At 41.6% G+C, this 24,428-nt stretch overlaps 3 protein-coding genes across 3 annotated transcripts; 2 read left to right on the top strand and 1 right to left on the bottom strand.

Annotated features, from left to right (window-relative positions):
* The first annotated feature begins 917 nt into the window (after positions 1-917).
* Positions 918-5,011, top strand: LOC112185138. The gene is made up of 4 exons (XM_024323350.1): positions 918-2,696; positions 3,098-3,277; positions 3,365-3,523; positions 3,656-5,011. Exons 1-4 carry the CDS (start codon positions 918-920, stop codon positions 5,009-5,011), a joined length of 3,474 nt encoding a protein of 1,157 aa, XP_024179118.1.
* A 129-nt stretch (positions 5,012-5,140) lies between these two features.
* LOC112190835 (eukaryotic translation initiation factor 3 subunit M) lies at positions 5,141-6,871 on the top strand. The gene is made up of 4 exons (XM_024330338.2): positions 5,141-5,240; positions 5,653-5,791; positions 5,871-6,083; positions 6,182-6,871. Exons 2-4 carry the CDS (start codon positions 5,724-5,726, stop codon positions 6,402-6,404), a joined length of 504 nt encoding a protein of 167 aa, XP_024186106.1. The 5' UTR covers positions 5,141-5,240; positions 5,653-5,723; the 3' UTR covers positions 6,405-6,871.
* An 8,748-nt stretch (positions 6,872-15,619) lies between these two features.
* Positions 15,620-23,136, bottom strand: LOC112185136. The gene is given in 3 exon segments (XM_024323349.2): positions 15,620-18,448; positions 18,451-18,484; positions 20,249-23,136. Coding segments are annotated over 3 exon segments (5,376 nt in total). The 5' UTR covers positions 22,925-23,136; the 3' UTR covers positions 15,620-15,782.
* Between the last annotated feature and the right edge of the window lie 1,292 nt (positions 23,137-24,428).

The raw sequence follows: 24,428 nt of genomic DNA, 5'->3' as shown, positions 1-24,428 counted from the left end.
CAATCAAGTCTATAATCCTCTCCACGACCTTTTTCAACCCCACCTCACTAATTCCCAAGCACACCTTCATCCTCCCACCAATGTTCATGCTCCCATTGTTGACTCTCTGGAGGAGTTAGTGGCTGCAAACATTAAACCAAACCCAGTTACACTTCCCACTTCACCCCCCCTGCATCACCGCCAAATGAGGCTATTTCAGGAATAGCCTCCTTCATGGATCAGCTCCGCCTCAAACGTCTTGCTGATGATACCACCATTGAAACTGACCCAAAGTGCAAAAGATCAAAATTCAGATCAGTTTATTCTTTTGATATGGCCTTATCTTTGGCTCCATCTTCTGATCCCTATCTCCCCAATCTCAATTTGGATAATGATGGACCTCCTTTGTCGGGGAGGAGAACCCGAGGATCTAGCAAAACTGGGATGACTCGACCTAGAGGCAAGATTCGGGGCACCCATGGTCGTGGTCGAGGGGGTCGGCGGTCGGTTTACTCTGATACTCCCTCACCCCAAGATCTGAGTGTTGTCTCGGAAATTCCTGTTATTCCCACTTCTCAAGTTCAGAGAGATGCATTCCTGAGAGAGACCCTTGCAACAACTGAAGGATTATTTGCGGTTCAACTCATTCTATCAGAGAACTCTCACTCCAACATCCCTCCTCTGGACCTTAATGTGTCAAGCTATTTGCCCATGAGTCACAATCCTCTATCTCCACCAACTGATCTTGAAGGTCTCCCTCTGATACAAGCACCAGATCAACATATTCCGATAGAACTATTGTCTGACAATGTCATGCATCACCCCCCTCTGATGGCGCCGGATTCTGCATCCATAGCTGCACCAACTTCTCTAACTGATCATGATCCTCCTAAGGATCAGGGCACCGGTGGCTGGCCCGATGCAGCCACGGGCCCAATATGAGGCTTATATCTTGGAACTGTCAAGGCCTAGGGGCAGACCTGACCGGAAAGACACTCCGACGTTTGGTTAAACGTCATAACCCCTCTATGCTTTTTCTTATGGAGACTAGACAGCAGGAACCAGTGCTAAAGTATTGGCTGAAACAACTGCGGTTTGACCACTTGCATGTTGTCAATCCCACAAATAATGGTGGCGGTGGTCTTGCTCTTTTCTGGGACAACTCTGTCCAGGTCTCCAGTATTATCGGCACGGTTAATTATGTAAATACTAGTGTGTTTTTCATTTCAGAAAATTTTCACTGCAATGTTTCTTGGTTGTACGGGAACCCCCATGTGAATCAAAAAACAGGCTTTTGGCGTTCTTTGTACACAACTTTCTCCCCTCATGCTCTCCCTTGGTTGTGCTTGGGTGATTTTAATGAAATGCTGTGGCTCCATGAAAAATGGGGAGACAACTTTCTCCAACTCTCAGATCTTCTTTTCCAAGGGCCAGACTTCACTTGGTACGCCTATCAACATGGCAAGGTGGTAATCAAAGAACGTCTGGACTGTGCCTTTGCCAATAATGAGTGGATTGCAAACCATCCACAGACCCAAGTCTTTCACCTTCCTTTACTTGGATCGGACCATAGACCAATCATGCTTGATACTAATCCAAAGGAGTTGAAGTCTCCACCAATTTTCTGCTTTGAACATCTCTGGACCACTCATCCTACTTGTCAACAGATAATACACTCCAACTGGCATACTTCCTCCTCTCTGGATCTTTCCTCCTCTTGGGCTACAAACCTTCGAAAGTGCCAATATGCCCTCTCTCTTTGGGCAAAGGATACTTTCCCGAATTTTGGCAAGATTGAAATTGTTGGACAAACTCGGATTCAGTCTCTATTAGACTCTGACCTGACTGATGCTCACCAACAAATCAAATCAGTCTCTGATGATATTGCTTCTCACTGGGCTCTTGAGGAAATGTATTGGAAACAAAGGTCAAGGGTTTCGTGGCTAGCCCATGGAGACCATAACACTCGGTACTTCCATCAGTCAACAATCATGCATCGTCGAAGAAACAAGATTCTTAGACTTAAGAATGATGAGGGTACTTGGTTAACAAATGAGAGAGATATTGTTGCCCACCTAAACCACTTTTTTCGGGAAATGTATGATGCTTCGCCAACTACCCACATGCAAACAGTTCTTGAGTTTGTTGATCCGGTGGTAACCAGGGATATGAATGTGGCCCTGCTGGCAGATATCACCATGGAGGAAGTAAAAGCTGCAGTTTTCTATTTGGGAGGGCTTAAATCTCCGGGACCGGACGACTTTCCTGGTACTTTCTACCAATCATATTGGGAAATTGTCAAGAAAGTGGTCCATGAAGCAACAGCTCAATCTTTTGCCTCTGCCTCCATTTTGAATCAATTTAATGCCACCTATATTGCTTTAATTCCTAAGGTGGAAGTTCCCCAGCTAGCTACCCATTTTCGTCCCATTGCTCTCTGCAACTTTGCATACAAAATCTTGACAAAAATCATATCTACCAGACTCAGACCTTTTATGCCTTCCCTTATTTCTGAAAACCAGTCGGCTTTCGTCTCTGGCCGACAGATTCAGGACAACATTCTAGTGGCCCATGAACTTTTTCATCACCTCAAGTTACTTAAGGCAGGATCTGACGGTGAATTTGCAATCAAACTTGACATGAATAAAGCATATGACCGGGTGGATTGGAAGTTTTTGGAATTGGTCCTTCTCAAAATGGGTTTCCATCATCTCTGGGTAAGATTGGTCATGTCTTGTGTTACATCTGTGACTATGGCTATTCTTGTTAATGGATCCCCTGGTCGCAAATTTAAGCCATCCCGTGGTTTAAGACAGGGAGACCCACTTTCCCCTTTCCTTTTCCTTTTCATAAATGATGTTCTTTCAACGATGATCCGGAAAATTTGCGCTGCAAACTTACTTGATCCAGTAAAGATAAGCCCTGATGGTCCTTAGGTCAGCCATCTTTTCTTTGCAAATGACTCAATCTTCTTCCTCAATGCTACCAAATCCAACTGTGAAGTATTATCGAACACATTGTATCATTATTGCAGCGCTTTGGGTCAATCCATCAATACTCATAAGTCCTCACTCTTTTTCAGCCCCAACAAATCTCCTCAAGTTGTCAACCTTATTAGTTTGATGTTGGGCATGAGCCCGATTCTCAACCCGGGTTTTTACCTTGGTCTTCCTACCGTCTGGGGACGCTCCATGCTTTAGCCTATGTCAAGGAGAATATTGAAAAGAAGATCTCAGGGTGGAACATTTCCACTCTCTCCCAAGCTGGGAAAGAAATCATGATCAAGGCTGTGGCAATGGCAATTCCTGCCTATCCGATGTCAGTTTTTAAATTCCCCTCTTCTCTTTGTAACCAAATCAACTCGGCTCTTGCAAACTTTTGGTAGGGAGACAACACTACTACGGGAATTCATTGGAAGAAGTGGGCTTCTCTTGCCTTGCCAAAAACTGATGGGGGCATGGGTTTTCGAAGTATTGAGACTTTCAATTTAGCTCTTCTGGCTAAGCAGGGTTGGAGGATATTGACTAATCCTAATGCTCTTTGGGTTTGTGTTCTGAAAAACCGCTATTTCCCTCGGTGCTCCTTCTTCGAAGCATCCCGGGGCTCCTCTCCATCATGGGCATGGTCTAGTATCTTGGAAGGACGAAATATTCTCTCTACTGGGTGTATTTGGTAGGTTGGTTCTGGCAACACAATTGACTTTTGGAGGGACAACTGGATCCCACGCCTTCCGTCATTCAATTTGCTAAATCAAATGCCCCTTAATTCTCCGGTCATCCATGTCAGTAATTTTATTGATACAACCAACCAGGAGTGGAACTTGGACCCTGTCACCCCTCTCCTCTCAATGGAAACCATTAATGCTATAAGGGCTACCTCATTCGGCAATCCGGAGGAATTAGACTCTTTACTATGGTCGGCAAATTCTTCTGGTATCTACTCGGTACGGTCTGGGTATGAATCTAAAGTTATGACAGCTGCTCCCAATCCTGCAGGACACCCTCATCTTTCGCACTCTATCCACACGAGTATTTGGACTTGGCTGTGGAAAGTCAAGGCAACTCCTCGCATCAAACACTTCATGTGGCGTGCTCTCTCTGGTGCTCTAGCAACTAACCACAATAGATTCCGAAGGCACCTGGCTTCATCCCCTATCTGCACCCTATGTGAGGCTCATTCTGAAACAATTGAACATGTTTTATTCTTATGCCCTTGGGCAATGAGAACATGGTTCTGCCACCCTCTGTCTTACAAGGTTGATCCCCAATCCGTCACATCGCTTGATAGATGGATTGTGACTGTCTTTAGATTGGAAGATACATCTTCTTCATCCAACCGGTTCTTTCAAACCCATGTTTTGTTCTTACTATGGTTCATTTGGAAGCAGAGGTGCAACAGTGTGTTCAACAATGAAATTCCTGATCCAGTCCACACTGCTTCCCGTGCCCACTCGGCAGCCTCAGAATATCTCATGATCCCTCAAGGCCTCTCCCGCAAAATCACGAAGCCCATTACATGGGTGACAGAATTGAAATTATGGAATCCCCCCTCCCCTGGTCTTCTGAAGATCAATACAGATGCGGCATGGGATGAGAGGTCCTCGGAGTGTGGACTAGCTTCCATTATTCGTGACTCCAATGGGTCTGTCCTTGGTGGCTTTGCGAAGTCGACTCATGCCTCTTCCTCTCTGGCAGCAGAAGCCATGGCTATTGTGCTTGGTCTTTCTCTGGCCTCTTCTTTATCCCTTTCTTCTTTTCAGTTGGAATCTGACTCCTTGGTACTGATTTCAACCTTCTTAAACCCTCTCTCATCGATCGACTGGTCGGCTTCGCGGATTGTGGCAAAGATCCGGGTACTAGCTGGGCAATTTGATCGAGTAAACTGGCTCTGGGCGAGTAGGTATGCTAATCAAACTGCAGATCTCGTGGCGGCGTTGGCATCGCGCAGGGTGTGCACCGAGGACTGGGTTTCCAATCCTCCTCCCTCCCTAATGCGCATACTTCTCTTTGATGCTCAAGGGCCTCCTCCTTGAGCCGAGTCTATGTGGTTCTTTTTAGTTTTGCTTTTTCTTTGCTTTTGCTGTTTTTTCTGGTTCCTTTCTGGTCTTCTGAGCCTGGTTGTCTTCATGTATCTTTAAAGCCAAAAAAAAAAAAAAGACTGTGACGAAGCCATACAATGTGTGGAAAACGCCAGGTGGTTCGATTTGGTGTCACTTATGCTAACCTCAGCTGATGTGATACTATAAAAGGTTTCAGACAAAGGTACAGTAAGCTATTGTCTTTCTAATGCCTTTTTAGCAGTTGGAGGCTCAGTGTTGCATGACTGCATGATACAATGACATATCTACTATTTAGGTAGTGATGTGAACTGTATGCTGTTGTTGGTCCAGAGTTTTTATTTCTACGCTTATTGCATCAATATAGTAATAACCCTTGCTTCAAGCTTAGCCACTGTTTTTTGGTTAGTGACTAGCCCTATGGTTACAAAGATTGCTAATGTCTTTACAACAGTGGAAATTGTAATAGGATTGGATCATATGATCACTAGTGATCGCCTCCTGCAACTCTAACAATAAGCAAATGATAGTTGAATGGTGACAAGTGTTTGTTTTTATCGTCAATGTTCATCTATCTTTGGTTTAACATACAAGAATTCATGTTGTTCTGTTCGCAGATCTTGAGTGCATCTTCACTGTCATCTGCAATGTTGTTACAAATTCTGATTCTCTAGATGAAGTATGTCAAATGGCAGAACTTATATCTGGAAAGGTTACACAGCAACCAAATGACAAACCTGCATCGCGCTTAAAGATGTAACAGACCATTGTGATTGTGACATTTGCTTATATGATTTTGAATGTACTTCTGATGTTTATCATTTCTTTTTTACAATTTGTTCAATCTGTACAACCTACTGGAGGACCCATGTAGTCGGTTCTCTGTTTACTTGAGCGCTCTAAATTTGGCCATCAATGGAAAGGTCACTGAGCATGTCCTCCCTTCATTCAAACAGATAGATAGTTTCTTGAAGGGGTGGAATATTGGGGTCTTGGACCAGAGGCAGCTATTTCTTACCATATCTAATGTTTTAAAAGAACGTAAAAGGTATCCTATGCGTAGCCCTTTCCTATGAAGTTTTATTTTTATGTAAATGCCTTCTCTAAATTAGTTATAAATTGATTATTTCTTTGTTGTATTTTCAGCTTGGCAAAGGAGTCTTTCAAGTTCCTAACTAAGTACATGGCAACATTATCTGGCGAAGATGCACCTGTTTTGGGCCAAGCCAAGGATGAGGCTGTTTGCACAATTGTGGAATTTGTGAAGACACCAGACATGTTTCAGCTTATTGTAATGTCTTGTGGAATTTCAAAGATGTTGCATAGCACTTTCGTAGTCTTATTTCTACTTTGTGCGTGTTCATCCTAGTTGCTTGTATTTTTTTTTCTTTCGTTTTTTTTTTTTTTTTTTGAATATATTCCAATTTTATGAGGTAGACTAAGGCTACCAACATAAGCAGTTCAAAATTGATTTTGAGCCATTTACGTACCAGTAGTATGCAAGAAACTACGCTGACCGCAATGGCAAGCATATGGGTCGACTTCTTGTTGGGATTGTTGGGGCTTGACTGCATCGCCTTTGGTGGTGGAGATGGGTTCGGCCCAGCTAAACTACCATTTGAGTTGTTTAGTTGGATGATTTCTAGCCCGTTCAAGATGCCATCGTTGTGCTTAGTATACCTATCATGCTTGAGCGCTGAGAATTCTAGAAAGAGGTTAACTTTCTTCTGGCTTCCAACCGGATTCATGACCATTCCGACAACGTAGTCTCTGTAAACTGGATTCCCATTTGCTCCACTCCATCCGATGACATCTGCAAGTTCTTCTGCTGTTTGATTGGCCAAGTAGATTTGAAACGATCGATCACCGTACTCGGTAATATCAGATTCAAACTCACAGAAATGGAGTCTCACCAGGTAATAAAACCGGGGATCTAAGGGAAATACCCATGTGAGGTTATAACTCTTGTTGATGGTTTTGTTCATCCCCATTGACCGACCTGTGGTGTAAACTGGTTTTGGGGCAGAGTATTCTGGAACTTCGACGAAATTGAGCTCGATTGAATTGTTCTGTGGTAGCACGCTCAATTTTTTACTTATATCATCCAAATAAATTTCGTCTGCGGTGTCCCAATTCCTGTACATTCCGGAGTCTGTGTTCGGCGAGATGGGGCCTCCGCTGACGTTGATTCAGTAGACCGTCTCCAGTGCAGTGCTGTTTTCGATGTAATAGTTCACTTCGTTGCCCAGATATTCCACCCCCTTGCTCTGTGCTGCTGAGTAGTAAAGATTGGTTGGCATCGAAACAATTTCAATTCCGTTGATAAATGCGTATGCACCTTTGGCTTTGGTGCTTGGAGTGAACGTGATGTTTATACTCTCTCCTCCGTCGTCAACGTTTAAACAGAATTCTCTATATAGAGTCTCCACCGAATTAGCATCTGCAGTACGTAGCTGAAGCATTGAGATCATTGAGAAGCGTATATCGACCAACTTTGACAGAGAAGAGAGCTTTGGAGTGCTCGAAGTTTGGGTACGAAGCTGGGTTGAAATACAACCGAATGAACTTCTGGCCAGCAGTGAGGTTGTCAAATCGGTATGTAAATTCGTAACAAGATAACCGTGCAGTGGTGTATGGTACTTGGCTAGCTGAGGAGGAGGAAGGTGGTGCTTCTTTGACTTGGGAGGTAGTGTTACCAGCTTCTATGGGGGACAACTTTGAGTTGATATCTCCAGTCCAATTCCGGTTACTATAGAAATCCTGTAAGCTACCGGAATAGCCACAGTTGAGGGTGATATCTTCCACCGGAGTGTAGATAGGTGGTGGATCACCGGATACAAGTAGGGTGAGGATGTGAAGAAACAAGGAAAGGTACAGAGGAGCGATAGTTGGTTTCATGTTGGTATTTGGCAACTGTATCTTGAAATTGGTTGGTGTATCAACTAGCTTCCTCATGATAAATATTTATAGCAAGAGAATTCATTATGTACTAATTGAGATGGATGTGATGGAAGGATTTACAAGGAAGACCTCTCTACCATGAAGGAAGACCTCTGTGACTAGAAGACCTTATTGAGTAGAAGGAGGGACACGATCAGCAAAGACTTGCAAGTTCAAAAATTGGCAGCATGCATTAGGCGCGCTCTGATGAAGGAATCTTAATGCACATTTGGCTCTAAAGTCTCGGTCTTCGGCATTTGGCTCTAAAGTCTGTTTTTTTTGGTCTGGCTCTTAATGCACGTCAGTGAAATTCCTGCATGGCTTAATGCACACGTACGTGTCTTGGTCTTTGGCATTTGGCTCTAAAGTCTTTTTTTTTTTGTCTGGCTCTAAAGTCTTTCAAGTCTCATAAAACCGTAAACTGTACTTTACAGTAAAAAAATTTCATTGTCGATCAGACAGTAAATTTGCTGTCGAACAGTAAAAATGGAACAGATAAAGAAAACTATTTATTGTTTAAATGGGTAGATTTCTGAGTTTAATTTGCCATAAAATAGAGTCGGTTCCCAAAAAAAACAGTTACCCTGCTCGTGTGTGTGGTTGTCTCTCTCCAATTCGATCACTGCTTTGACAAGTAGGCTTACTCTCCTTTTCATTTGTTCAGGCCAACTTAGCTGCCTTGACTGACTAACGGGTCTTTTACACCAATCATATGCTGAGAAGGTTCTGCCTGACCATATTTATCTGTAAGTGTTTTTCCTTTTTCTTTTTCTCACAAAAACAATAAATACTGTTTTTTTTTTGGAGATAATTGGGAAAAGTATACACCAATCATATACTGAGAAGTTTGGAAAAAAAAAAACTTCATTTTGGATCCCGTTCTGCATGACCACACTTATCTGCAAATTTTATTTTATTTTTTTTCACCAAGAAAAATAAATATCGGTTGGTAAATTACATATCACTTCTTAATCTCCCGCATTGTCTTTGATTTATAGTTCCCTCATTTTGTGTAAACAAACGTGTCATCATAATATTTAAAATTTACAAATTTCATCATCGAAAATTCTTGTAAAGTCTTTTTGCCTCATTATTAAAACACCAGCAAACTACTAATCTGTTGGTTGTTTGGAATTTTGTTTTAGCTGATCAGCTGGTTCCTTCAGATAAATGATACTTTTATTCTTTATAATGAAATTAATTTGGAACTAAACCAAAAATAAGTAGGTCATCATCCTTCAAATTAATAGATCGTATGTAGAAATTTTTTTATCAACAAGACAATTTCAATCATACGTTGTAAAAGACTGCAGGGCGGGGTGGAACACTGTCTGGGCTATAGCCTAGACAAGATTTGGGCCCAAAATGTCTCAAGTATAGGGATATTTGCCTCAACCCACAGTACCCCAAAGGGAGGAAAGAAAAGATAAGTACAAAAAAGAAAAAAGAAAAAAAAAACTTTTCTACAACCTCCTTCACCTCCTCCGAGGGGCAGCGCACTTCGAGTCCTCGCCTAGTTGCCTCTTTGGACGCACAGCAGCGCAGCAGGTCAATGAGATGCAACCAGATACGGACATAGGGGTGGGCTGAGGTGTGCTGCAGCACAACCCAGTATTTTGGGGAAGAAAAAAAATGATTATATGTATCTGACCCCAGCATATCTCCCCTCAAAAAAAAAAGTCAAACACATATAAAAGATAACTAAAGTACATGCATATGACCATATTTGTTCACTGCCTCTTGCCTCGAAAACGAGTGCTGGCACTAGTATAATTAATGTATGCAAGTCTCTCATTTTCTTCTCTTTTCTCCCCTTTTTTGTCCTCTCCTCCTCACCTCTGCCCACTCCTCAGTTCTACGTTTCTCAACTTCTCAAGCTCAGACAGTCAGACTCTCACCTCCCTCTAGTCTCTACCGAGTCACTCTATCTCCTCTCCTCAACAATCTGCTCTCATCTCTCAACCTTGTTCAGGTATTACACTTTAACTTCTCTTCTATAATGAATTTTTTTTTACGAAATTAGAATGTAATTTAGGTATTTCTAGATTTCTTGATGTAATTAATCAAATCTATTGATTTCTAGAAAAAGATATTGAATTTCTATTATTAATACCCAAATGCCCAATTGCCCATGATAGTGGCAATTTCTTTATTGTGTTGATTGTTTGAGAGTTGAGTTGATTATAATTTTCATTGGGTGCTTTTAAGCTTTTGAGTAAGTCAAATTTATTTTCCCTTGTGGTGGGGAGGGATGTGGTGGCCTGGTGGGGTGTCCGGGTGTGCTCCTTGCATATTTGAGTTTGACTTAAGTTTTTTATTTATACATGGCCGGCAACTTAAGATTTTGTTTTTAATGTTTTCTTTTTTCTAGGTTTTGTTTTTAATAACAGATCAACCTCAAAATCCTAAGCCATGATTTTCTTGCAGATTTAATGACATTGCATATTGAGAGAGAAATTGTTGATACTATTGATTCAAATTCGGTTATCGATGAGTTTTATGCTTCAGGTAACGGAAAAGCACAACTTAAATAGTTGAATTTGTATTGACATTGAATAAAAATTTGGGTGACAAAATGCATTTTGTGGATGATATTTTGATAAGTGCTATGCAATTGAGATATTCCATCAAAACAAAATAGACTCTGCCAAATTTTTTAGGATAATTTTTCTTGCCAGCATAAGGTAAATTTAGCCCACCTCAAATTTAATTCCTGGTTCCGTGCCTGGATGCAGCTAGTTCTTCTCTTCGTGATGTTAGGTCAAGTTCTTCTTCCTATACAAATTTTCATTACAGACTTGCAGTCATCTTCTCCAGCTTTCCCCATCCAAGCTTGCTTTGTTTTCTGAGTTGCTCCAAAACGGGAGGTATTTCTTTTCTTTTCAACTAAGTCTCTGTAGACCCCGTGAAATTCCGAACATCACTTTTTGACGGAATAATTTTTCATGACCTTTGTTTGGCCAAAGACTTTTGGAAATAGTTTGGGCTTGGGCCTTTGGCCTAAGAATAGCATAAGGTTAGAGTCCAAAATTTACTTTGGACACCCAATAGACGGATATGCTAGTGAACCTAGCTCAATAAGTTAGTTGACCTTTGTCCCGAATATCTCCTTGATAAAATAAGGTTCTTGTAGCTCATAAAAGCATCGTTGCATAATTTTGAAATCTACTTGTGCGTGCGTTTACTATTTCTCATTTTACTCTATTCCTTAACAATTGGTTGAGTTCCTACTCGTCTTACCCGATGCTTACTTGTCAACTATCCCTCCGACTTTATAAAAACACTAATTATTTACTCCTTATATTTTTCAAACTTGATCAAAAATTCTGACAAAACTTACTTTACCATTTTCCTATCTAAGTACAATTTTGGTGAGACACATTCCTTATTTGGTCTTGCCAACACTTTAATTTGAGTTTTCTTATATTTATTTTCCCCATCCTCTTGTTTTTTTTTTTTTTTTACAACTTCTTGTTTTTACCCCAAATTTATCTGCCCAAGCTGAGCCTTCTCTTTCACACGTAAAGAGCTTTTCCTCTTTTCTTGTTCACGTTAGAATTGGGCTGAGAGAAAGGAACCTTGTTCAGCTCCACCCTTCCACGTTGCCAGCATGCATATGGCAACTCCTTCAAGAACATCATCTCAGACCTTCAAAAGGGAGAACCCAGGCCATAAATCGTCATTCACCCTTCTCTTCTCACCTTTCCTCTCGACCCTGGACACATCAATCTGTTTGCGAGCCCCAAAACGCCTAGTTAGAGACCTCCGATCAAAAAACTTTCTTCATCAAAGTGGTTCGTCTATGTCTCCTCTATCTAGCCTCAAAATATCAACTCCATTGGATTCGATTTGAGTCCTGTACACCCATCGAAGAGGAAGCTATTTTGAAACAAGCCTGTTCCAGATTTCTGCTTGAATTTCCTCTCTTGCTCTACCCGAATCCCTCACATCTTACTTGAGATTGATACAAACACTTGGTAAGATTCTGTAACCGTCAAGTTCTCCTTTCTTTCCTCTATTTTAGGTTGAATACATTCAAAAAAACTCTTCCACATATTGAGAAGTTTCTGTTTCACTTTTCATGTTTGAGATGGAGCGAATTTCTTGACCTGCAACTGGGCTCGATCCAATCAGCTCCCTCAGCTCTCTTTTCTGTTGAAACCCTCAAGAGAAACTCATCTTTTTTGTTAGTCTTTGGTGAGTATCATCCTTTCCATAAAACTCTGTATATTTTTGGGTTGTTACAACTCTTGCAGATTACAATTGGTCACTGTTGTTGCTGAAACCATGTTGCTTTAACTTAGAACCTTTCATTCTTTCTGATGTGTTGGATTTGTGCTAGAACATGGTTATTTTGAACATTGAAATCATGCTTGATCAAAGAGTTTATTTGTGTTACTGTTGTCCAAACACCATGCCTTCAAAACATCATGTTAGTGAGCTACAAGACCTTCCCCTTATAGTATTGAAGGGTGACTGAGACTTTAAGTCTCTAGGAGCTTTATATATAACCTATAGGTGTCTTAGAGCCTACTTAACCAGCCATTTTGGGTACCAAAAGAGCTTTACACAAAAGAACCAGTTTCTGCAGTTTTTCAGTTTTCAGTAAAATCTCACCCAGTTGCATCCATTTCAAAATTGGAGCTAAGCCGTTGAGAATTTGGGGTCAGTTTCTTCTAGAGAAATATAGTAGACACAAAGATGAACATTTCAGACTTTGAATCACTCCAAAACCATTTTTCTAGAATTAGTTATGCAATTTTGAAATAGGTGGACAGAAGCTGTTATTTGAGAAAACCTGCACATTGTTTTACTTTAGCTTCTGAAACCTTTACTCTTCACATGGCTTCACTCAAAATTCTATAACCATTTCATTCTTACTGAGTTGGTTGTTAAACCATCTTCTTTCCAAAATTTTCCAAGAATTACCTCAAGTATTTTGACACTCTTCCTTGGTCCTTAACAGTTCCTACTTAAACTCTGTTTCCAGCTTTTGACAACTTGTCTTCTAAAGGTGTTTTTGCCACTTTTTCCTGAAAAACCAACTCTCCCTTAGAGCCCTAATGGTCTGATTGTTAATTAGTAATTAGGTTAAAGGAAAGGTTTTCTTCGGAGAGTAATGTGAGTGAATAGCTAGCCTAGTTTATCGTGATTAATGTTACTTATTTGGTCTAGGCTTGATATCTTGGTAAGATCTTGTGAAGTGGTGGTTGCTACAAGGTTGCATTGAGGCCAAGTGCTGCAAGAGAAAGCTCGAGTTCCAGGTAGGGGATGCCTTTAACTCTATCTATGCTTTTCTTGCATATACTATGTTTTATATGAGGCCTCTTGCATGTTTTGGAAATTATCTGTTTTTATAACTTGAAATGGTTTGCGTGGATTGGATTGATGTGTTGGCAATTGATGGGGATGTAAGGAGAGGTCAGTTCCTCCTTGAGACACCGGTGGTGGGCAGTGTGCACCATGCCCTTGTTATCTCCCCTTTGTCTCTAGCCTTGTGATTATTGAATTCCGAAAAGTGATTGGCTAGATGGACGGTTGTGATGGAAGTGTGAAAGATGATCAATTGCCGTGAGATTGTAGTTACGTGGTGACAATCACCTGGAAGCGCAAACCGGTTTTTATCTACTTTTATTCAAAACGATAAATCATATTTTTAAACTTAGATATGGGGGCGGGAGTGGGCAATGACTGGATGTAGGAGCCTAACCCCTACTTTAGTTTGTTTTGCAGGCTGTTGTTGTCGAAGCTTGGGTACGGAGGATAATCCTTGGAGGCCAAAATTTGTTTTGTTTAAAATTTATTTTATTTGGCTTGTTTGATTTCGTTAAATTTTTGTAACGTTATGTATGGTTGATGATGTGTGTGTGATTGCTTACCACCAAAGTGGAACTCTAGGGTTAGAACCTCCATTTGAGTTTAGGTCCAAGTGGGCTAGACATAGAAGACTCACGTAACTTACCATTCAATGAACTTAATGCAAACTTGGGCTCAGAACTAAAAATTGACATAGGTTCTAAAACTCAACACAACACTACCTTCCTTTCCTCTTCCTCGCCTAGTTCGTAATCTTGTGGTGACAAGCCAAGCCCACTATACAAGCCTAAGAATTTTGGGCTTATAGATATCGTGTTTTCCAACCTAAAGGCCTTGTCTCTTTGAGGAATTCTAGTCCCAAAATACTTACTCCAAGTGTTGCGGGTGTAGGGTTCCTTGGGGAGGCGGCGCTGTGGTAATCCGGTCTCCAGGTCGCCACAGTCTCTTGATTGGTTTAATGGGTTTGTTGATTGGAATAGTGTCCCTGATCAATTCTCTCTATTGTTTTAATGGGTTAAATGCGTTTGTTGTTGATTTCTTTTCTTTTCTGATCAATTCTGTTTACCATAAGAAAAATTGAGGAGTCATAATTTAGAAAATTATAGGATTTCTTCATCGGATTCATAATGTTAGTACTAATGACTCATTGCAACCTGGTAGGTATTTGAAACTAGTTTTGAATGGATTGATTGAGAACAATTCATGGTATGCTTGAGTTTGGATAGGCCTGGCTTGTTGCTTTCTAAACTCATTTATAGGGTTGAATTATTACTAGCTCATGTAGGACAACCTAGGGTATGATAAAAATCATAAAATGCATGTAATCTTTCTGATTATCCTATTAATGATCACTAATGTGCTGTTTGTTTGTTCAGAACTATTATCACCTATCTAATGCCTCTTCCATATGCTCTCTGACATATGCAATTATCTGAATGATGGTTGTTTTGTTGAAAATTGAAATGAAGATGATGTTGATTCTTATGCATATGGTTATCAAATTGATTTGGTTTATACGGAGCAGGGTGGTGAAAGAGAGGTTAGTGATGACTATAGGCAGATCAGTGGAAGTGGGTGTCTTAGGTCCTTGATGATCACCGTAAAGTGTAAACCAATGCCACAAGCCTATGTTCTTCCATAGCTACCGGCTTAATTTCAAAATCAAACCCACCTCAGCTATCAATCTTCGCAAGATAATCACTCTTTCTTTCGCAATTCTCTTGGGCTCAAAAGGAATAGAATACCATCTTTTGACTTGTTATGGGTCTTCTAAGTTTTGTTTTATTTAATTTTTTGAATTTTCGCAGCACTTTTGTGGGAATGTAATTAGTTTGTGCTTGGCAGAATATAGTAATGCAGCCAATGCTCGTGTTTCGAATGATTATCTAGTTCATCAAAATGAAGGTGGTTCAAAGGGGATAGATTTATTGCATTTTATGGAAGCAAGTTGCATTCGTGCCAATTCTCAGACATATATTTGGTTTTTAGAAGAGTGCTTGAGTTTTGGGTAACTGAGAATTCGATCTGTTAATGACTGAGAAATTTTTGTGCACTTATAATTACCCTAGACGGGTTTTAGATCCTGAATCCGCCACTAAAGACCTACACAAGTTGGGTAGCAAACTAGCATTGGGCATGTGCAACTTGACAAAGCAATGAAGTAATGAAGAGGGACCAACAATAAGCGTCCCATAAAGCCAAAAACTCAAAGATACATCATTGAGATCCATCAACAACAAACGAACTGAACATTGTACGTACAACATAATCTTGCAAATTATTTGCAAAATTGGAAGAATTCCTTGAAATGGCAGAAGAAGACTAGGGTACAAAAAATAAGAGCAAATGATATATCCTTATTCAAAATTACGTCATCACACTACTCACTTGGATTGAAGCACACAACATATATAGTTACAAACTGAGTTGAGATCATTAAACACAAATGCACTACATCAACAGTCTCGCTTATGGATCCTATATGGTCGAATCATCTTCCATTGGGTTCGTAGATCTCAGAGAAGATTGTACCTGACAACCCTTTAATGGAATCACTAGCACTAGAATTTTGGTAACTACTACTAGTTTTGGTCACCCTGCTGTTATTGGAACCTAACGAGTCTCCCCATGTGCCACTAAACCCTGCATCACTATCATTCAGCATTGAAGCCTCATCTTCACCCTTCTTTCCGGCATTGAAATCCAAATCCGAACCCTCTACGGTCTCTTGAAGTTTTAATGCACACTCAAGCGCCCATATAACATCATTCATGGACGGTCGTTCACTCCCATTATCATGCATACAACTAATTGCAATTTCAACAAACTTGTCCAAGCACTCATTTACAATCTTACCCCTCAAATTAGGGTCAATGATTTGGTCAAGCGTTCCGTTTCCGTGACAGGTCTTAAACCATGCAGCTAGGTTCATTTGCTTCTTGTCCGTTGTACGGATCAAAGCCGGCCTAGCACACAAGACCTCACACAATACTACTCCGAATGAGTACACATCAGACTTCTCAGTCAACTGTTGACGACGATAGTACTCCGGGTCGAGATAGCCGAAACTACCCTTGACCATGGTGCTGATGTGGGTCTTAGACATGGTGGTCGTGCCCATTTTCGACAACCCAAAATCAGCGACCTTGGCCACCCATTTATCATCCAACAAGATGTTCGTGCTCTTCACATCTCGGTGAATGATCATACACTTGACACCAGTGTGAAGGTAGTGCAACCCACGCGCCGCACCAATACAAACTTGAAGCCTTTGTTCCCAAGGAAGAGGTGGATTTTCGGAGTTGTACAAATGATCGCGTAGGGTCCCATTTTCCATGTAGTCATACACCAAAATCATCTCACCGTTGTCGTCACAATACCCGACCAGAGACACGAGATGGACGTGACGCAGTTGGGAGAGCAACTCGATCTCCGTCTTGAACTCAAGGGCACCCTGTGACGACTCCGCTTTCAGCCGTTTGATCGCAAAGGGGGTGGACGCACCGTTGATGGTACCTTTGTACACGTTACCAAACCCGCCACGCCCAATAACGTTCGATTCATCAAAGTTTTGCGTGGCGGCTCTGATCTCCGGCAATGAAAAGTGATGACACAGCTCCGACGGCAGAGATGAACCGTAAGACGTGGTGGACTTGGAGGACTTAGTAGTCGTTGAAAAAGAAAGCGGACCCCACTTTACTTGACTTGAGCTATAGTCCTTGGACTTTCTCCCTCGCCGGAAAACAAAAAATCCGAGAACAGAGAGCATAAGTAAACCGGAAACTACGCCTGCAATGATAGCTGCCATAGGAGCAGACTTTTTCTTACTGGGGCTCTTCGGTGGTACCTTTGGTGGTTTCACCGGAGGTGGGTCGGGGTTGGGTCCGGCAAGATTCCCACTCGTGTCATTGAGCTTGAAGATTTCTAGCCCGTTCAAGATGACATCGTTGTATTTAGTATACGAATCTCTCTGCAGCGCTGCGAGTACTAGAAAGAGTTTAACTTTCTTCTGGTTTCCAACCGGAGGCATGAACATTCCCACAACGTAGTCTCTGTAAACTGGATTCCCATTTGCTCCACTCCATCCGATGACATCTGCAAGTTCTTCTGCGGTTTGATTGGCCATGAAGATTTGAAACGATCGATCACCGTACTTGGTAATATCAGATTCAAACTCACAGAAATGGAGTCTCACCAGGTAATAAAACTTGGGATCTAAGGGAAATACCCATGTGAGGTTATAGCTCTTGTTGATGGTTTTGTTCATCCCCATTGACCGACCTGTTGTGTAAACTGGTTTTGGGGCAGAGTATTCTGGAACTTCGACGAAATTGAGCTCGATTGTATTGTTCTGTGGTAGCACGCTCAATTTTTTACTTCTATCATCCAAATAAATTTCGTCTGCGGTGTCCCAATTCCGGTACATTCCGGTGTCTGTGTTCGGCGAGATGGGGCCTCCGCCGACGTTGATTCGGTACACCATCTCCAGAGCTGTGTTGTTTTCGATCGGATATGACCTTGCGCCGGTGTCGACAAAATTAGCTGAAGAAGTATAGTAAAAACCGGCGGGCATTGACACGATTTCGATTCCGTTGATGAAAGCGTACGCATCTTTGCTTGGTGTGAAGGTGATCTCGAGTCTCTGTCCTGTCTCGATGTTTACACAGAATTCTCTGACCAGCGGGGACTCGCCGAAAGCGTCGGCGGTGACGGAGGCGTTGAAGTCTTTGAGGAGAGTGAAGCCGCCGGCGGTGACGGAGAAGAGGGAATTGGAGCGTCGGAAATCCGGGGTGTATGTATCTGGATTGAAATGCAAGCGGATGAATTTTTGGCCGCGAGAGAGGGGAATTTTGTAAGTGAATTCGGAGCGAGAGAGCCGAGCTTTGGTGTAAGGGACTTGGCTCGCTGTGCCCGACCGCGGTGCATCTATGGATTGGGATGCGTTACCTATTGGGGTGAATTTTGAGTTGATATCTCCACTCCACTTTCTGAGGTCATTAGAGGTCGGTTGGCCGGAATTGCCACAGGCGAGGACGATATTGTCGACCGGAGTGTATGGTGGCGACTGAGCGGTGACGAAGAGAGTGAGGATGTGGAGGAACAAGGAGAGGTAGAGAGGAGTGATGATTGTTTTCATTGTTGGTAGAGAGAGATGAGAGGGTAAGGATGAAGTTGGAAACAGGGGAGGCTACTCTGCTTATAGAATCATGAGCATAACAGTACTCTTTGTGTTTAATTTTCTAATTCACATTTTAGACAGTGGAAAGTTGAAGGTTGAAGGAGGATAATTAAAGCTTAAAAGACTTTGCAGGCGCTATCAAACAAGTTATAATGCCCTATATTTCATCAGAAATCCGTGATAAAGCTTGCATTAAACAAAACAAAAAAAGAGAAACTGGAGTCTGTGATGGGTTGTTGTATAATCTTTCCGTCCAGCATTAACGGCAGCGATTTTGGTCTTTGGAAAGTTCAGAGCTTTATTTTGTAAAGTGTTCTCTATTATTGAGGAAGTGTTTTTCTTTGTTTGCTTTAGTTGTCCAGTCCATTGTTTTGGTGGAGGTTTCCTTTTTCTTTTGATGAATGAGACTCATGCCCTTGGCCAAAATAATATGCAAACGTGAAGTAGTTACTTGGAAATGCAAGAAGTTTGTTGTTTCTCTAAATTGAGACTTTTCTTGTCAACAGTTTTCAAGCACTAGTGTGATTCGTGATTAAATTGGATTAAAGGTTTTGTTGTGTTGCACGCAGAGACTGGAATTTCTAAACAGAAAGGGACATGATGGAAGACTTCTGTATACAATTTTTGGGTCTACTCTAATGTAAAATTCTCAATCATTCGGGAGAGATACGGATAAAGATAATCATTCAGGAGAGATAAGGATAAAGATTATGCAACTTGTTTTCCGTTCGTAAAGCTAACTTCAGAGTATTACGTAATCTTAGACCAAGTCTTCAGAATAAGTCTTTGGGAGAACAGATGGGGAATTGTAATGTAGCTGTTGTCTTCTTTAGTAGAAAAGTTGCAGCAGGATTAACAACACGTCTAATGGTCTCCAGCTATGACTTGGGTTGGTACATGTAAACATCATTTTAAGCAAGAACAGTACTGGTGGCCTATGGCTTGAGAATTGTTTCTTTGAGCTTTTAGGGGATGGAAGGACCGGATTCAAGAGCTTTCACACATGGATTTGGGTAATTAGGTAACGCTCAAAACAAGCACAAAGCAATGGCAATTAACACTAATGTAGATGTAAAAAGTTATATGTTAGTGTCAAATACGCCCAATCTGGCCTAGCATAAGCTTAATTGGCAGATTTCAAAAAAATAAAAAATAAAAAAATAATAATAAATGAAGGAAAAAAAACAGCTTAATTGGCAATCTCCATTTTATCTTCTCACCCAAGGCTTTTGGTGAAATTAATTTTGAAAATCTTTACATTAATATTAATTGAATTCACAATATATGGCACATCTATATGTACGTTGCAGCAATGATGTTACATATTAGTTTAGGTTGTCTAAGTTGATGGTATGAATTAATCTAAAGCCAAACACGAATCGGTGAAAATTAAAACCCGACAACTTGAAAGTATTTCCGACAAAATTTTAAGATTTATGACATGGGCCACATGGCATGTTACTCTAAACAAGTGAACAAGTTCTTCCACGAGTGCCGGAGATGTAGAACCAATAATGGGTAGTCATTAAGTAGTGTAGAAGCACATGTGAAAATTAAATGCTGGGTAATATATGAACACTACCATATTATAGCATTCAATCTAAAACAATTTATTTCGCATGTATATTTATTCAATAACTGCAAAAATAGAAATGAGGTAAAACTGGAGCATATACACACAAACATAATACTGTGTCACAGTATGAGACCTAGCTATATATGATTCGCACATATTTATCTTAATTCCATTAATAATGTATGCGCGTTATCATCGATCATCTCACAGTGGGATCCTTGATCTCAGAGAAGATTGTTCCAGACATGCCTTTCATGGATTCATTGGTGGTAGAAATTTGCTCATCGCTACTAGTTTTGGTCGTTCTGCTGTTCTTCGAATCCGACGAGTATTCCCAGCTACAACTCATCCCAGCATCATTACCTTTCATTAATGCAACCTCATCTTCACCTTCCTTTTCGACGTTGGAGTATAACATTGCTTCCGCACTCTGCTGAAGCTGCAGTGCAAACTCAAGCCCCCATACTACGTCATTCATCGATGGCCGCTCACTTCCATTATCATTCATACAACTCAACGCAAGCTCAACAAACTTATTCAGACATGTGGCTGCAATCTTTCCCCTTAGATTTGGATCAATGATTTGATTAATCGTGCCATTTCGATGACTAGTCTTGGTCCATTCAGCTAGGCTCATTTGCTTCTTCTCCGCCGTGCGTATCAGAGCTGGCCTTGCACACAAAACCTCACACAAGACTACTCCAAAAGAGTAAACGTCCGATTTTTCAGTCAACTGCTGACGTCTATAGTACTCCGGGTCAAGATAACCAAAACTACCCTTCACCACTGTACTGATGTGAGTCTTGGACAAAGTGGTGGTGCCCATTTTGGACAACCCAAAGTCCGAAACCTTGGCCACCCATTTCTCATCCAATAAGATATTTGTGCTCTTCACGTCGCGGTGGATAATCATGCGCTTGGCCCCCGTGTGAAGGTAGTGCAACCCACGCGCCGCACCAATACAAATTTGGAGCCGTTGTTCCCACGGAAGTGGTGGATTTTCAGTTCTGTACAAATGGTCTCGGAGGGTCCCACGTGCCATGTAGTCATACACCAAGATCATCTCACCTTGCTCAGTGCAATATCCAACGAGAGACACCAAATGGAGGTGGCGGAGTTGGGAGAGCATCTCTATCTCGGTCTTGAACTCGCGGGCGCCCTGTGATGACTCGGGTTTCAGCCGTTTGATCGCCACCGGTGTGGACCCATCATCCACATACCCTTTGTACACGTTGCCAAACCCACCAACCCCGATGATGAAAACATCGTTGAAGTTTTGGGTGGCGGCTTTGATCTCAGCCAGTGAAAAGTGACGACACAGGTCCGACGGTAGAGATGAGCCGCGAGACTTGGTTGACTTGGTCGTCGAAAAAGAATATGGCCCCCACTTTGTTGCTTTGCTGGAGTTGGAGTCCTTGACTTTTCTTCCACGCCTGAAAAGTAAAAACCCGACGACGGAAACAACAAGTAAGACCGAAACTACACCGGCGAGAATAGCAAGCATAGGAATCGACTTCTTCTTCGAGTTTCTAGAGCTTTCCGACGCCACCTTTGGCGTGATATTCGGTAGCTCGGGGATGGGTCCGCCGAGATTGCCGTCTGTGTCATTGAGTTTGAAGATTTCCAGCCCATTCAATATCGCATCGTTATATCGAGTTAGGTAATCGTCTTGATATGCTTGTAGTGCAACAGAGATATTAACGGAACCTTTCTTCTGGGTTCCAAGATTCAGCATCGGCACAAAGTAGTCCCTATATATGGGAATCCCATTTCCGATTCCATTTTCTGTAGTCCAGTGGATTATGTCTGCTTGCGGTTCAGCTGTAAAATTAGCTATGAAAATCTGAAACATTCTATCTTTAGCCGCGGTAATATTCGGATCAATCTCACAGAAATGGAGCCTCACCAGGTAAGAAAAGTCGGGATCTACAGGGAATCTCCAGGTGAGATTGTAGCTCTTGTTGATGGTGCTGTTCCCTCCCATTGTCCGGCCCGTTCGGTACACCTCTTCGGGCGCAGTGTAGTTAAAGATTCTTGCAAAATTGAGATGGGTATTATATCTTCGTGAAATGCTCAAATTTTTACTTCGATCATCTAAGAAGAACTCGTCGGGTGGGTCCCAGGTGCGGTACATGCCGGTGTCTTCATTCGGAGATACTGGGTTGCCACCAACGTTGATTCGGTAGATCATCTGCAGAGCGGTGTTGTTTTTAACAAGATATCTGCTATCGCTGCTGCCAAGATAACTAGCCCCATCTCCTTGGGCTGCCGAGTGGTAAAGATTGGTTGGCATGGACATGATTTCGATCCCGTTAATAAAAGCGTATCCACCCTGGCTGGGAGTGAATGTGATGTTCAGACTCCGCTGATCTGGCTCAAAGTTGAGGCAGAATTCTGTAAGTAGTGTCTCAGAGTTATAGTAAATTCTACCGAGAGAAGCGTTGAAGTCCTTGAGAAGTGTGTAGCCACCGGCTTTGACAGAGAAAAGTGATTTCGAGCTGTCGAAGTCCGCGTTGTATGTAGCTGGGAAGAAATACAAGCGGATGAACTTCTGGCCTGGACTTACGGGAAATCTGTAAGTGAATTCCGAATGCGAAAGCCGAGCTGTGGTGAATGGTACATAGCTGCCTAAGGAGGACGACGGTGGTGCATTTCCGACTTGGGATGTGCCACCAACTGCTTCGGGGAAAAACTTTGAGTTGATGTCACCCGTCCAAGTTTGAAAATCGTAAGCACTGACCTTGTCGCCGGAAAAGCCACAGTTAAGGGTGATATTATAGGTTGGAGAGTAGATAGGTGCGGACTCTCCGGCCACCAGCAGGGTGACGATGAGTAAAAACAAGCTGGAAAGGTTAAGAGGAATGAAAATAGGTTTCATATTGGTGATGACTCTATTAATTAAAGGTACCTACGATGTAGTTTGCTTGGTTCATCAAGTTATATAGGCCCGAGAACTACAGATCAGAATTTCATGGATGGAAGAGAATTAAGAGGGAATTGGTTAATAGAGATATCATAAACGTATGGTTCGGTTTCTCTGAAAGCCACGTCGATCGATGTTGATCAGTTGAAGACTTGAAGCTACGTATGTACAGATATCATCAAGTTGAATGTCTTGACTTTTGGCAAAGGTTTTAAATATCGGTATCGTTGTATATATCGGTACTTTGAAAAAGGGAGATGTCGGAAATATCGGGGATATATCGGGGATACAGGGTAAGAAAATGTCGTTTTTGAAAAAAGTAAATTTATTAGAAATTTAGAACTACATATAAATACATATGAATGTCAACTTCATCTACATCCAAAAAGAGACTCTAGGCGGTTGAAAAGCCGCTCGCTGGTCTACGAAAATGCAATAATCAGACCAAGACATATGACCCATTACCCATATAGTGCGAATTGTAGTGATGAACATGATAGTTATAGATCTCTTTAGAGCTGCCGACTGTTTCTCCTATAAGGGGATAATAAGGATGAACCCAATTAGATGACTGATCATATACTTCTCCATATTGATTATATCCATAAGCATCATAACCAAATTGATTGTTGCCTTCATGAGATTCATTTGAGATCCCACTGCGCTCTGTGCTTAAACTGATTGAGTCAAAACTTAAGGCAATTGAAGAAACATCAGATGGGGTACTTTGATCATCAGTTGCACCTCTTGTCCTCCTCCCATATCGGGTCTTCTCTTGAGCACCATGGCCAGCTGTTCTCACTCCGTGGTCTTCATCTTGGGTGGTATGATCAAAATTACCTTCACATGTAAATTGGAATCCTCCATCCACAGAAGATTCTCCATAGTCATGTCTTTCACCTCCACCACCTGTTCCGCTTCCACCATCTCCACCATCATCAGAACTATCTGGAGTTGCTGTACCACCCCACGCACCTTCACCATAATTTAAAATCAATAAAAAGAGACAAACATAAGCATCTATCTGCCCCTCTTGTCCGAATGAGTGTAAATAAACAATAGTCACTGCTCACTAGTCAGCAATCAAAGACTATAAGCCCCAAAGGGAAAAAAAAAAAAAAAAAAAACAGCCATATTTTTACCTCAAATTTTACAGATATTTCTTCACTTTATCGGGGATATATCGTAAATATCTAATATATCGGGGATATTTGACGATGTCGGAGAAATTTCGCAGAAACGGTGAAAGATAAGATATTTACCCCCCTAAATATATCGGTCCGTCGAAAAAAGGAGACATCGGGGGAGATATCGGATATATCGCAGATATTTAAAACCTTGCTTTTGGCCGTGTGTACCGTAAAAGTGAATATGATCAACATCAACCAACTCCGGGTCTTTGGTTTGTGAAGCCAGCCGGTACTCTTGACTAATATTTATGACTTTTGGCATTTTGCTA

The sequence above is a fragment of the Rosa chinensis genome, chromosome 2 (assembly GCF_002994745.2).
Source record: "Rosa chinensis cultivar Old Blush chromosome 2, RchiOBHm-V2, whole genome shotgun sequence".
Taxonomy (NCBI): domain Eukaryota; kingdom Viridiplantae; phylum Streptophyta; class Magnoliopsida; order Rosales; family Rosaceae; genus Rosa; species Rosa chinensis.
This window is presented reverse-complemented; position numbering and strand designations above follow the sequence as displayed.

What these genes read in the sequence shown, in the direction of transcription:
- LOC112185138 (XM_024323350.1), top strand. Translation starts at nt 918, where the DNA reads ATGAGGCTTATATCTTGGAACTGTCAAGGCCTAGGGGCAGACCTGACC. An exon ending in TGATCAAGGCTGTGGCAATG is followed by an intron (nt 3,278 to 3,364) that starts GCAATTCCTGCC and finishes AACTTTTGGTAG; the next exon opens with GGAGACAACACTACTACGGG. An exon ending in CTAATCCTAATGCTCTTTGG is followed by an intron (nt 3,524 to 3,655) that starts GTTTGTGTTCTG and finishes TGTATTTGGTAG; the next exon opens with GTTGGTTCTGGCAACACAAT.
- LOC112190835 (XM_024330338.2), top strand. Translation starts at nt 5,724, where the DNA reads ATGGCAGAACTTATATCTGGAAAGGTTACACAGCAACCAAATGACAAA. An exon ending in CCTGCATCGCGCTTAAAGAT is followed by an intron (nt 5,792 to 5,870) that starts GTAACAGACCAT and finishes TCTTTTTTACAA; the next exon opens with TTTGTTCAATCTGTACAACC. An exon ending in GTTTTAAAAGAACGTAAAAG is followed by an intron (nt 6,084 to 6,181) that starts GTATCCTATGCG and finishes TTGTATTTTCAG; the next exon opens with CTTGGCAAAGGAGTCTTTCA.